This window comes from Linepithema humile, chromosome 6, assembly GCF_040581485.1.
Source record: "Linepithema humile isolate Giens D197 chromosome 6, Lhum_UNIL_v1.0, whole genome shotgun sequence".
NCBI classification, from domain to species: Eukaryota; Metazoa; Arthropoda; class Insecta; order Hymenoptera; family Formicidae; genus Linepithema; species Linepithema humile.
This window is the reverse complement of record NC_090133.1, coordinates 19,746,520-19,762,368: the sequence shown is the minus strand read 5'-3', so window position 1 is coordinate 19,762,368 and position 15,849 is coordinate 19,746,520. Positions and strand designations below refer to the sequence as shown.

General features: G+C 35.4%; 1 protein-coding gene across 8 annotated transcripts in view; it reads right to left on the bottom strand.

The window, feature by feature from the left end:
• The window catches only part of dnc (phosphodiesterase dunce), a 331,146-nt gene that overhangs the window by 252,836 nt on the left and 62,461 nt on the right, over positions 1-15,849 (bottom strand). The window contains exon 2 of one of the 8 annotated variants that reach the window (XM_067358189.1): positions 9,478-9,647. The exons of 5 other annotated variants lie outside the window; for them this stretch is intronic. In XM_067358189.1, the coding sequence (XP_067214290.1) occupies positions 9,478-9,500 (23 nt within the window). In that variant the 5' untranslated portion in view covers positions 9,501-9,647. Of the gene's footprint in view, positions 1-6,073; positions 9,456-9,477; positions 9,648-15,849 lie in introns of those variants that run through there. 2 more of the 8 variants (XM_067358194.1, XM_012378299.2) reach the window with 2 other exon arrangements.

The following is a 15,849-nucleotide window of genomic DNA, read 5'->3' as shown; positions in this document are numbered from 1 at the left end:
ATTGTCCTCACAACAGACAAATAATTAACATGAGTGACACTGTTACTGTCACATAAATAAACGCGTCGAGAATAAATTGTCAAGAATAAATGCGTCAATGCGGGTAATAGCTCGGGGTCAATCATCAATTAATTATTATTACCGTCTATTTAAGCTTAGCTGTGCGCATGATAATCATAAATTAACACAAATTAATCTGTACATTAATCAAATCAATTTATTCTACCGGTGCGGAACTTTTCAAGCATAAATATTCAAACGCTATTCCCGCCGTTCTTGTCCGCACAATATATTGACGCGTAAGAGCTTATTTATCCTATCGGTGCAAATCCTGCGTTATCGTCGTCGAGCCAGCTCTGTGACGCATCTCGGTCGCGTCAATCCAGCCGGTGTTTCACGTACGACGCTTTTCACCGTCGAGCTTAACGCGTTTAGACGCGGATTCGACGTATTCGTCAAAATAACTGATGCACGCGTAAACGCGACGCGTCAACCGCGCGTAATCCACAAGCGCTCGCAATACCCGTTACAAATCACCGCGCGCGTTTTCACCATGAGATCGATCTTTTATCGGCCAACTGCAATTTTATCGGCGTGCGAAACATCAACAGGTTGCTTTGCTACGCAGAATAAGTCGGCGAGTCGATTCTGAACGAACGGTCGATACACGCTGAAGGAAACGCGCACATATCTCTGATTTATCGGATCGACTGTAATGCGCCACTAACGGGGAGAGAGGGAATCCGACATTTCCCTCATCACACTAATACAATACCGAAATCTGCCGTTGCCTGCACCGTTGCGTTACACAGAGAATCCCCACAATATGCGCATATCTACCGGCACAATGTGCTTGTGCATACGTGCGCGCATATATCTATCGCATATAGACAACTAATACGCGAGAACTGAAATCTCGAACAACGCCAAAGGAAATAGTCACTTTGTGCCCTCGCTTCTCCGCCATATCCGCCGACGAAGGTAGGTATAGTCACGTTGCTGACTCAAATTCGGTTTTCGATTCGGCACACGTGCAACTAGCGCAGCGAAAATACACCGTGCCCCCCTGGAGTGCTCCTTGTTCTATAGGGCCCGCAAATTCTAATTATACGAGATTCGCTTCGGAATTAGCTTACTAGACCGTCTATTTCACGACGGACAGGATATGGCACGACCGTTATGGCGTTATAATTCAAATCTCATTCGCTGGCAACGATTCTCGCTCCACATTCTCAAGCCGAGGATAGACGGCGCGATTCGATATGTAAAGTGTAAAGCTCTCGGCGCGACTGCACTTGAAATAGTTTATTCGAGTCCGACGAATCGATAAGATCCTCCCGTAAATCAATCTCGTAGTACTGCTTTATATATGCGATTTCGCAAACAAACCAGGTCAATTAAATATTTAAAATATTTGAGATTTTCGTTGGATATTCATATTCGAAAACAACTGAACCGATTATAGCAATTACTTATGTATAAAAGACCGATCTAGTTTCGCCGTAAGCAGATTAATTTTTTATTTCAAAATAACGATCGTTTAAATCTCTTAGTATACAAATAAAATGAAAAATATCAACTCGGTATTTTTCCAATCGATATTTTTAAACGAATGCTTAAAGGATCTGTGTTCATTATTATCTTTCGGTCATTAAATCTGAAATAATTTGATTTAACGGCGGCGCAATCTGCACGAAGCGTCGAAGCGAGAGAAGAAGAATAAATTTATCAGCAATTCGCGATCGTTAAAATGTATCTGCTTGATTAAATCCTTAATCATATTCTTAAATACATAAAATCCTACAAGTATTGCAAGGCGAAGGTCTTATAAATATTCTCGACATTAATTACATCAGCCGTTTTAGCTTTCTTAGGAAAAGTTAATTATTGGTTCGATCGTGTTCCTTTAAGTAATCTAAGGAAGCACGCCCGTAGCTATGACTCAAGTTTATATTTCCCAATTATTTCCACTCTCGCAATAATATAGCACGCAGCAATTATAGTCTCATAAATTTCTGATTCTAATTACAGATAGTATTATATATGCGAATCGCTTATAAATTATCATAGTTCTCATGTTTTCACGACGCAAAATATGTTTTAAATCGTTCACACGTAAATAATCATCGACACGTCCGCGTGGATTATTTCACGTTTAAGTTAGCTAATCACTTCATCATCCGCATGTGCACTTAGACGCCTAACAGCAGCGGCCATTAACGTAAAACCGATGGCCGCTCATCATGAGTGTTAAGCCACTATAAATTGCAGGAAGAAAACCGCAATCAATGCTAAACAAGCAATATCGAGCCGGCCGTTTCCTGAGGCAAATCTATATGTGCATACACCTACGTATATTAGTTCTTGCTATCTAAGAACGTGCGGTTTCCACACGAAAACTCACGTAGCGGTACATCGTCGATATTTGACGATGCAGTGACGCAAGTCTTTTCGATAAAGTCGGAGGGTGATAAATTTTTCAACACACGACAATGCGATTGAGAAACAGCAATTTTAAATCGAAACTTTGAATAATTTAGTAATTTAAATGATTCAAAATTAGCTTTGAGAATATAACGCCCACTTGTTTGAATGTACAATTAATTATGGACTACACGCTAATTCAGCTCGAACAAATTCAGGCGTTAAACAAACAGATGCGTAAAATTAACGCAACATTTCTATCGCGCCATTGAACAGAGACTTAATTGATGATGCTCTTACGAAGATTTTCGCGATTATCGGGAGGAATATCCGCGCATCGCAATGCTAAGTGCTAGATCTAACGGCGGGCTTTGAAGCTTCACGCTGCCGATACATATCCCTGTTAGCTTGTATCGCGCCTGCATCCCGTAATTCCATTTGGTCGACAGCGTACACTCAGGGAAATTTCGGGCACGGTCTCGATGTTTCCTGCGGCTAATTGGATAGTCATGACGCACGTATCATCATCCAATACGAAGTTATTGAACTATCTTTGACGTCCAAGGAACACGCTTTTCATCAATAACTCCTATTACTTCCCCAAATATTTGAATTTTTTTGCATTTTAATCTCTCAAAAAGTTAATTTAATTTCTATGAAAAAACGATACAATCAAAACTAACAAAAAAAGTTTTATTAATTGTTCCAATCTATTGGTTTTCGATGTATGATATTGTAATCATCAATTAATGATATATATTCAAACAACAACCATTTCTGTATCATATTCTTCATTTATACTTTTTGCTGAAAAAACACGTAGCAAGAATATATCACGTATAAACTAATCCAAATTTATGATTCTAGAATAAAGAGTGTCTTAAACTAGATTTTGAATAAAATGTATGAAATATATACAACACGTGTATTTCTCTAAAATATAAGAGACAAGAGCGGCTATATATTTTCACATTTCTTTTCCACGTCAGACTTTTCTTTTACTTTGTTAAGATATTCAGTATTACAAGCGTTATACTTACGTTATACTTGCATAACTAATTTTGAATAAGTTAATAATGTGCTAATAATTGAGAATAATTTAAATTACTAAATTATTAAAACTTTTCTTTCAATTTAAAGTCTCTCAGTTCTCTTCGGTCGGATTATCAATATGTGAAAACGTATTCAGTAACCATCTGATAAAATCTAGTGAACTATGTAGACAATGCTTATGTACTACATTTTGGTTTATGCACCATGTTCATACAAACGTCCAAAGGTCTGTGATACAGCTCACGTATCTAAAGAGCAAATTGACGCGCCATAATGAAACCTAGTCTCTCAAACGCGCTTAGCCACCTGCTTTCCTCTTCATGCCAATCATATTGAATTCTGCATTAATGCGATACATTAATTTCCACGTTTATCAATTACTAACTCTCTCGATATAGACGAATAAGTGAGAGAATTAGTGTAATCGAATAAAATTAACGCTTTTCTCATGTTTCCTCATCTTTTGAAAAGTCACCTTTGAACGCGGTTTAAAAGTTTTCTTTAATTTTACTCACAGAAAACATTTTTTTTTTAAATAAAGCATTTTATGAGATTTTTCTACCAAATTTCGCTACCAAAAGTATTTGGAGCAGAACGTAATCAAATTTAAAATCTTGCCAACGTTTTTTTTTTTTTTTCACAAAAAATGCATTCCTCATCCAATTTTCTCCATTTCCTACTTTTTTTCTCAATCACCATTTTCAAACCATATTTTTATGTGTGCGCGCGTATATGACCGAATAGGCTAAAAATAAATTCATTGTCAAAGAGTTTTTAGAAAGAAAATCTCGAGGAGAGAGAACTAAGCAGGTGATAAAAAGGAATAGTCTGAAAGTTCGATATCGAAGGTCGATGAGTGACCCGATGACCACGCCCGACGGGCAATTACGTGAGGAACGCAAAGCGACCAATGCGAACTATTTGTTAGATTTAATCGGATATAGGACATGAATAGGAGGAGAAGAGGGGAGCCGGTAGATTAAATTTACCCATCTTTCGCCGTGTGGCCAAACCACCGAAGATCTTTCGCTACATTTTATACGAGCACAATAACCGAACTATACTGAATCCATGATATTGAATCGGACGCATCAATCGATGTGTAAGCACTCTCACTATGAAACATTTTAGCAAAAAAAGCTAATAATCAAAGATTATCAGTCAAATGTGACATTTAATTTTCGCAATTTCTAAAATTTATTTGAAATAAAAAGAACTTATATGAAAAGAAATCATTAGAATTTTACACAAATAATAAATTATTGTTGGCGTTTTAAGTTACTCTCTGTTATAAAAAAATATTTGACTATATATATTTTTTGACAGATTTTTTATCATGTCAAATATGATTACATCACATTAAATTTAAACTATTTAAATATGGGATAGATTTATCTCGCGTTACTAACTCGTAGTTCTCCACTGACATTCAACTAGCACGCGATTGCTTTCCAAAACGTATTAATAACTTTACCTTTTCTTCAATGAGCGTTTTCGGGGAGTGGAATTAATCCTAACTTTCACAACTGTAATGTACCGCTAAATTGGGTGAACAACAAACTCAGGCGGGTAAATGTGATTCGATGTCGACGTGTAAAGCGAACGTAACTTTCGATTGCATGTATGTGTGTATGTGACACCATGTACGCATTACATGGAGAAATATATCAGTCCGAAGCATTGTAACTGTAACGTGAGTAAAGCAATCACGTATAAACTAGGTGAGAATATTTGTTTTCCAACTAACGTAAATTTTCGCAGCAACAGATGTCGTGATTCAATATTCAATCAAGCGCATACAAGATATAATAATTGAAAGATTCTGTATGTCTAGGCAATGTGTAAGTTAATATTATATGTGAAAGACTATTTACCGCTGGAATTTATCGCTTAAACACGCGAACAAATTTAATCGCGGTGCGAGAAAATGAGAGAAATATGCTACGTTAAGTGCGTGAAATACTTAACGATATTATTATGTAATAATGTATGAATTACGCGCATATACGAGTCGCCGAGAGTTAATTGCGATCACAGAGTCATTAATTAATCGCGAAATTTAACGCATTCTGTCGATATACCCATAACAGAATATTTTAATTAAATCGGCAATTAGCTGCTTAAAGCCTTATTTGCACTACGCGACATGATGTGTTTGCATTAATAAAATATGCAGCAATTAACGATATAAAGAATTGTGAAAAATCAATGTCCGCAAACCAATATTGCACACCAGATAATAATGAGATAATAATTTAACGCATTTAGAAACCGAATGAGCAACAATACGATGCGATCGTTTTAGATCGAGAGAACCATTCAATCACGTTCGAGTGCTACTCGACTGGTACTCGGCTAGAATCTTCTTTGAATGCGCTCGTTGAATTTGATTGCCATATACCGGTACGTTCATTAAAACAAGCTCAAGTGCTACGATCTTAACATGGCATATTACGAGTCTCATGTAGAATAAACGTCGTGCGGCGTAAAAGTTTCATTCTTCGACGCCGGCGAAACGAGAAGATAATGAACTCAATGTCGAGGCGCTTAGCGCAAACTAGATCGAAAAACCCGCAAAACTGGATTAGCGACTGACCTCTCTCGGACGTTACGACCCTCCTCGTCATCCTCCTCCTCAATGTCGTGCAGCCGCGGGCTAAGCCGGTGCTGAGTGCTGCCTTCCCTGCCGTAATCTTCCTCGTAATCGGCTATCCTAAGCTCGCCCTCCTTCTCCTCGTCGTCGTCGAGGTCGTCGTCAAGATCCTCGTCGAGATCACCGAGGGGAGCTCGCTCCTTAATTTGAGCCACGCAAATACGTTTCGGTTGTTGATAATGATGCTGCTGATCCTGCTGCAGGCCCTTCAGCTGCTGCTCACACTGCTGCTGGCCCTTCTGGTGCTGTTGGGGCTGCTGGTACTGCTTCAAAGCAGTGCCCTTCTTGACCTCGGGGGTGGCCCCCGAGACAGTAACACCACCCCCACCCCCGCCGCCGCCGGCGCACGGCAGGCAGCAAGACCACGCGCTCCCCACCTCGGCACCCTGACGCACTCAATATCAAAACATCCAGGGTAGGCCAGCTGCAGCCAAGCTGAATTCTTCTCCAAATTCCAGTTAAGTCCCAGCGGCGTCCGTCGACGCGCTCGCTGGCGCGATCGGCAGCCTCCAGACGCCCGAGCGAACGAGCTGGCGACTCGAATTTCGAGTGTTGCAGTATATACAGTGACCCGATGTTATTTTCTTTGTTGACTCTTCGGGTCGCCGCCGTCGGTCCTCGAAACGACGGAATACAGTTTCGACATGAGCGCAAACGTGAGTGTCCTTCGCCGTAGAGAAGGTCGGACTTTGTCTTCTATCCTCCAGACTTCTAGTGCGTTTTCGTCGCCAGAAGTGTTCTGGAAGTTCTTAGCTTCTGTAAAAACGAGTGACAAGCGGCCGTCTCGCGCAACTCGGACTGTTGATTTAATCTTCCTGTGAAACTCAGTCGCTCGCTCGCCTCGTGTTTACATTCGTCGACGCAACATGACGCGAATAGCACGGTTCTTCTCTTCTTCATGGCCTTTTCACGATTTACAATATAAATTTTTTATTTTACACAGAAGCTGTGTGAGCTTTCTATATCGGTATAAATTCAAATACGCAAGAGATTGTCTTTGCAAGGCTTTCGTTTTCTATTATAAACGGATTAGTGATATATACTTCGCCTTGCTTCGCTCGTACGGTTGAGATATGTTTCGTAAGACTTTAACATACAATGTTTGCGTAACATGATCTTCGAAAAATAATATAAATAAGAAATCATATGTTCTTCTCCCGTCGTCAGATATTCCAAAACTCTTCAATATACAATTCCAATATAGTTGAAAATGTGCTCAATGTGTTGACTCCTTTTCACCTTCCGCTACTTGTATTTCGCGCGATAAAATATTTCACTTCGACAATCGCCGGGAAATTGTTTCTCATATTTAAAGATATAACCTCGCACAACGGATATCGTACGATGGATAAGCTGAATATCGAGCAGCTAATAGAATCTTCATCGTGACACACTGAAGATCACATTAAGGTAGCGATTCATATTCAAAACACGCCCGTTGTCGCTCTTAGATCGTCTTAATACATCGATTTGCCATTTACCATGATCAATTTTCTGTCGCTTTCTATCTCCCAGAAATTAAGAAACCTCAAGAATCGTCAATCACTGCTTCCGGGAAGAAATTCACATATCTTTCTCTTAAAGTAATCAACTTTTTATTCACGCGCATTATTAATGAATCGATTATTTGCGAATCGTCTTTTCAAATATCGAAGTATTTTTAAAATCCTTCGCTCTTCAATAAACACTTCAATCCCTAAATTTTATCCTTACCCTCGATGTTGGTCTTTTCGCGGACTCCATTGCTGCACATTGTCTCGCAAGAGTCACATAGAGACTAATGAAACAATTATCAGCACGCAAGCCTTTGTCTCAACGCTTCCTTTGAAGCTGTATCATCTTCCATGTCACTCTTTCCCTCTGTCCTCTTGTCCACATGATTAAATCTATCTGCAGCTCTTTCATCTGTGTCTCTGATCTTAAATAAAAAAATCCTGAACATCGCCCGAGGCTGAGCCGACAACTGACAATTTTGGCTCGTGTTTTAAAAATTGACTAACGAAAAATATCTGCTGTTAAATCTTCACGTTTGCTTTGTATATTTCCCTAAAAATTCCGTCACATTGTCTTCATTCTTGATTTAATCAGTCGTCAAATTTCATCAGTATTATTCATCTTAGATCAAAGATCTTGCAAAAATCAGCCACATTTGTTAATACATTAGTTACAAGAACTTTATTAGTCGTCAATATCTCCGTTGCATCTCCCCAAGCATCATAAAATAATGTTATTCTTCTTGTATGATATTTCTCTTCTTTGTTATTCTCCACGAAAAATGAGACACTTGTCATTCTCGTATGCGAATTTTTCCGTTTGCATCACATCCACACACTTTACTCAGTTATTCTCGTCCCAAAGTAACAAAGTAAACTGAGCATGCGGAGTTTCGTCGTCGTTGAAAGAAGAAGACTCGCTCGTCGTTCTTACTTTGTTTCGTGAACGCCGCCGGACACTAGAGACTCAACGGAAAGCTTTAAGACGAAAAACTGCAACTAAATTACACACTCTTTTGCGCCTTTTCGTCTGCGGTACAATTTACCGTCGCTGATGCTCACGATTTGTCTAACTTTCCTCATCATTAAGTCAGTTCTACATTTTAGAATTATTTACTCGAATCTATTTTATTGTTTATCGATCGTATATTCTTCTTTTTATGATGTCGTTGAAAAATTATATTATCGATTCCGTACACTTGGCTTCATTATATTTTAATTCAGTCAGCATTGTAATCTTCAGATGCATCGAATAGATATTATTATGCTATGGAAAATAGCGCGAATAAAAGTCAAAGTCGGTTTCATAAGAAATTCCTTTCTTGGAAAATCGATTCTTATTTCTGCATAGTGAATATTGGATTAGAAAATTGATTAGAACGATTTAAGATATGTCACATTTACCGCGACTCCCTCATTGACACCGCGCTTTTATTAACTGTACACCGAGTCAAATCACTCTCGCTAAATCATTTTTATCCGCAATAGACGGTTAAAAACACGCGACACCAGCATTACGAAATATTTTAGAAACTTTAGTCCATAGTCAACGAACATATGTGATTTTCTACGGCACGTAATCGTGGAATCGAACGCACTTCTACGCACGGATTTTCCATTTTGGCACGACGTGAGAAGCTGAACTTATGTGAGAAAATTTGCGTGATAATTGCAAACGCGGTCTGCTATTGTCGGTTTTCGTGCTCAATTATGCATTACACTCGTACAACACTAATAAGCTTTTGATTTGCACTCGTCTAAATAATAGTGCTCAGTTCACATTTACACGTATCCCAGCCTTAAAATTACACTTATACTGGATTTGCGTACGAATTCGAGAAAATATCTGTTTACCGTGTACGTTCATCTGAATTCATTTGACGTGTTACATTGTTTCCAATGATGAATGAGACTCTTGGTGCGACGATATGAGATATAGATCAGAACACGAAATTGATTGTCGACCGTTGAGATAGATGCGCTCGTATAACTCTCGTAGAATTACAGGATACTGGACTGATGCTCTGGAAAATTTCGTGTAAAATCCATAACGTGTTGTAATTTAAAAATGTAGCGATAATACTACAACCGAGAAGAGAGAAATACGAGAGAAATATATGAAATGCGAGAGATACATAAAATACGAGAGATACATAAAAGAAATTCTATATAAAACTTTATACATCATGTTTGTTTTCGTTTAAACTTTTGTTTAACATAGTTGATATTTTTATAATGCCACATATTGAAAATTACTATATTAAAATGCTAATTTTCATATTATTACACATGCGCAACATTTAAAAGTTAAATACGCGTACTCCGACATTACAATGTTATCTTGCGCTCTATTTCAAGATAGACCACCGCCTGAATTTTCTGTGCGCAGCCAAGCGATTAAATCGTTATAATTAAGAGGCTGTATCACGCGCGTGCATTTAATCTCAATAATGGTACTTTGCCGGGGGGTTTTCTTTGCCCAGGAAGCGCTAGGTCGTAAATTAAATGCAAAGGTTAAGGCTGCAACTCCTGAAGGCTGCGCGAAACGAAAAGACGAACACGCAACGAATAACCCAATTGCATTTCTTGTGGATAAAAGCGAATCTATGGTTTCCTACTTCAACGAGAAACTCGTTCGATCTCACCGATAAATCGATGAACGACAAGCGCGTATTTGTGACGATGTTATTTTTAATAGCCGGTCACGTGGTATTTACATTCTATAATAAGAATCGCGGACACGATAAGAGATACAATTTAAAAATCTATTTACTTCATTTAATGAATATGCACAGGTGTGTATTTCCGTTAAATCTTTAAATTATCAAGTTCTAATAGCCTCGAAAGTAAACATGAAAAAAAGTGTCAAAGCAACATCGTTGTGTAATTTACATTAAGCTTTACCTCACTCGCATACATTAAATCACCGAGATCGATCGCCACAGGCAATGCGTTTTAATGTCGTTGCAAATTTTCCCTCAATTATAAATTCTGTACACTAATTTAACGTAATGAAATTTGTAGAACGACTGTAGGAGGATTAGTATCGAACAGGAGATCCAAATGGAATATATGGCGTATATAGTGAGTACAGCGAGTGAAGAGCATTAGTAATTTAAGGGTCAGTAATTACAATCATACAGAATATCCCAGACACTGCAACTGCCAACTGCTGCAACATAATTCCATGCTTAATCGGTGAATCGACTATAGTGACATATTGATATTGCAGTACGTAAATGCGAGTTTGTAGGAACCTTAAGTTCCTGTAAATTAATAATGATGTTCATTCTCTATCGCTAATGCAAAAATGCATCACTAACAACCACCGAGACATTTGAGCAAATTTAATTAGATATTAATTACTTTTATTAAATAGTGAATTCTATTGTTCTATATTAAATATCTACTGTACAAAATCTATAATGCATCGAATTTTAAAATAAATTATTTTAAAAATTAAGAAAATAAAGGAAAAAATCGATAATAATTAAAATGTTAATAATTGACTACTAAAAATTCATGTCTGAAATAAACAGTGTCTTCAGAGATTGTAATTTATGTTCCTCTAGCGAGAATATATCATATGCAGCTGCATCGAGCAGCATAAATATAGAAACGGCTGACGTTCACTAAATAGTGAACTTCGCGCTTAAATTACAAAATAATTAGCGATGATTGGTATAAACAAAATTTGCAAACAATCGCGATTTCATCAAATAACCGAAATTGGAATCTTTAATTAACTTCACGCTTCATTAAATAAATTCAATTTGATATACGAGCTCGAAATTTTCCTTGCACTCTATCATTGAAGTGTAAATCTTGTCTTACTTGACTCACTATTCAAATCATAAATATAGTTTACAAAAAAAATTCCATTATTAATATAAAAATAATTGCAAAATTGTAAGATATATGCGAAAATAATTATAAAAAAAATAAAAGTTTGTCGCTTTTGTTGTATTTTTACTGTGTTACCATTTCTATTATAATTTTACTTCTCTATTATAACAACAGTTTATTAAAATAATTGTAACGCGTTAGAAATGTCAGAACAATTTTCTACCGAGCAATTTTCATTTTCTGAGCAAAATAAAATAGTTTAAATGACTATCGTAATGAAGGAAGCACCACCCCTTAAATCAGGAATTTTAATTTTCTACAATCTAGTTGAATTTTTGCCAAACCATTAGGTCATAAAATTGCCTAGAAACCAGACGAACTTGAAGCTCGTTCTAAATCTGCTAAAATTAAAATTAATGCAATGTTACAAACTTGCTGTACGCCATAAAATATACTCCGATTACTTCCTCATGCATTAAGATGCGCACTTATCGGGACAGATATTTCAAAATAAAAAGATACGTTTTATTATGTTACATACTATGCATGCTTCAAGGGAAAATATTTTACATTGCAAATAAATTCGTAAATAAATCCTCTGACAAACTACAGCCGGATGAGAAATTTGATGAAATTTATGCGAAATATTATACATATTGATATGTTACGTATAGAATGTAGTAGTATAACAACATCGGTTAACAATAGCTCGGAAGAGAATGAGTAAACCGTGATACATTTACATTAACGTTTATTTAGCGAGAAGCAAATCGAATATAAATCATTATATCTCGCACACAATGGACCGCAGGTTACAAAACTGTGTTACGCACAGTTTCTGAAATTAGATTAAATATATTATATTTGGTTTTCATTTCTATATTTTTTCAATTCGCCGGGAATTAATTCCTCGAATAAAATATGGATGAACTATTATTTTTGTGGATATAAAAAAGTAATATAACAAGCAATAGAGCATAATACAAATAAACAATTTGTACAAACTGTGGCGACCTACTTTCAATTTCTATGCGCATTATTTAGAATAATTTTGAATATATTAAAATAATCAAACAATAATTGCGTATAGTTTAATTAAGTTTAATGTGTTTAATCACATCGAATAAAAAAATTTAGAAAATGTTTTATTATAGAATAACATAAAAGTGATATTTTCTGGCATGAAGAGAATAAAATAATAAGAAAATAAATATTTTATATTACACGGTTTTCATTTCCACAGCTTGAGCGCGTTACGAATGCATCTACTGTTGTTAATTATGGATGTACATACACGGAATGGTCGCGACGATTACGTCAAGTTCATTTGCTGAAATCATCGATCGTCAGAAATCATTGACATCTTGAGTATGTAATCTTTGCTAACAGCTTCGTTCAATGCAAGATTGTGGTAGCGCTATCAAAGTTATTTCATTATACTTATTTTTTACTTTTTGTTTATTATGTAATTACATAAAAAATACTAACAAACGCTCTAAAATTTCACGAAGAATATTTTAAATATTTTTATACTAAAGATAAAAAATTTATTAAACAGAATTTAAAAAAAAAACGTCAATATTCAATAAAGAAGCAGAAAATATCTGAAATCCCCAAAACAATTAGTGTGATAAGAATTAATTTAATATTTCCATAAAGGTAAAATATATCGTTAAATAATGTTTTAAAATAATAAAATTTTTTAATAATTTAAAACGATAGTGCAAACTTATTTAAAGAAATGTAAAGGAAATCTTTCGATAATGGGTAAATGATCGCGAACACGTAATATTGGGGACAAAGTGAGGTAGGTTATCAACGCTTATGAATAGATTCAGGTAAATCAATATGCGGATTATTAATAGTATGCGTATGTAGTAACAAAGCTGTCGATATTGCGAATATTTTCGAAGTCGAATCTTTCAAATTTAATCCGATTAATTTTTTCAAATGAATATTTATATTCTGTTCACTCAATGTGACACTATTTCAACATTTAAATTGAATTATCCAGTTTCCATGAGCGTAATCTTTTATAATACAAAATCAAGCGTTATGCAAAATGCGAAATCCAAATATTCAAAAATAATTGTGATATATGCATCAAAAGATATTTCTTAAATACTAATCAACAATAATTTTTTTGTGTTAATCAATATATTGACTAATTCAAACGACTACTCGATTATGTACAAGTTAAATTTTAACTTCTTGTTAATCTTTACATTTATCTTTCCAAGAATAATCGTGACAACTAATTAGTACGGTAGCACGCGGATAAAATTATGTCGCGTAAACGATTATTTCTATCAAAGATACATATGCTACATCGACGTCTCTGCAAGCAAGACTACCTTCCGCGTTCTTTTTTCCCATTCTTGAGCTTTAAATTGACATTTATCCGTCGACAGGCATTTTCCTCCGTAAATTAAAATCCTGATACATTCGTAACTATTATCGAATTTCTCGGTGATAAAAGTAGGACGAATTTGACAAACGACAGACTATACTATACTATACTATAAAGCTTAAAAATTTTATAACAAATCACGTGTACAAAATCAAACTTGAATTAGCAATAAATAATGAACATTTATTTAGAAATATTTGAATAGTCATTACAAATGTAGTTCCTAACGAGCGCTAATCAAAAAGTTTACATGTTACAACTTTAATGTCAGCTAATCGATTATAATAAGGTGCTTAATAAGCTCCAAAAGTGCTTATTAAGGCACTTATTATAATTTTAAAATATTTGAATATTCAAGCTTGAATTAGCAATAAATAATGGACTTTTATTTTGAAAAAATACTTGAATAACCATTACAAATGTCGTTCCTAATGAACGCTAATCAAAAAGTTTACATGCTACAACTTTAATGCCAACCAATCGATTGTAATGAGCTCCAAGAGAGCTTATTAAGGCGCTTATTGCGACTTGAAAATATTTCAATATGTGGCAATATAAATAATTGTGGATATACATTATCGTGGTTATTGACAGAAAGCACTTTAAAAGTTTCCCGAAAGCGATGATTATTTATTCCTTCTTAAAAATTCTTTTCAACCAAGTCAATAACTGAAATTATTCTATTGCGTGCCATTGTTGTAACTTCAATAATTTGTTTTAAACGCTTACATATACATGTCTATAATAATTTCTCGATAATTTGTGATAATTAAAATAATCTATTAGCAGTTTCTTTATAACGCAATCCTTATATCATCAAAATCTTTCTAAAAACAGAAAAAAATTGCAAAAAAAGTAAAAAGTTTAACTGTGCGATTTATACAAAAATAATTTAGCATTATCATTATATAAACCCGCAAATATTTCCGACATGCTGCACGTGTATTTTTCGGATTAAAAGAATCCTCTCTTTCCTCTCCATTTTTAATGCGTTCAAAAATTTAACAATTTTGGATCACAAAATATTAAAATGAGATTAAACATGAGATATTCCTACTTGAAAACCCACGGGCTGACGCAAAGTTTCCTTCAGAGATTTTTAGAGAGCAAAATAGAAAGATAGATAAACGTAAAACTTCGGATTCTGAAGCCTGCGCAACAAAGAACACACGCACACTATGCACTTTTACAACAGGTGCTCGTGAAATCTGGCTCACTCATCTCGTTGCATCCGCGAAGCTTGACGGACGTGATCAGACGTATGTTTGTTTCACTTACAACGGTTTCATTTGCAACCTGCCAATATTATACATCCTATGTATGGTAATATAAAAGTACAAGTAACAATACGTATTTCTCGAAGGCAAAAATTAAAAGTTGAGCGGAATTCCAGCGTCAGGATTGTGCCGCATTACAACGTGAAGTAAATCATATTTATACATTAACCTAAATATATTTGACTAGTAATTCTCGTGAATAAATATTAATTAATACCTCAATAAATTACTGGCAATATTTGTACAAATTTTAGATAAATTACATAATAATTCTAATTCATAAAGCACGTACCATGTATGAAACTTGCGTTTTACAATAGATGAGAATTCAACTGCGAAACATCTATTATGCGTATGCCGCTGAAGTGAGAAGAATATTCAATTTCGCAGACAATCGAGTCGCAAATCTCACTGCAGAAGAAGAGACGTGATGCACACACGGATGTGTGGGAAAACGACTCCTGTTTCGCAGATAGACGACGAAGAACATTCCGAGGATGATAGAGTGCATGGATGAAGTAAATTTAATAGACGGAAAGAGACCAGAAAGTAAAAGAATGCGCATATATAGCTACACAGCTATAAAAACTTTAAATGAACAAAAAAAGTATTCCTACGTAAATGTGTTTAAAATATTCAATAGAGTATTTATAATATAACAGTTAATAACAATTAACAATTTGCAAATTGTTA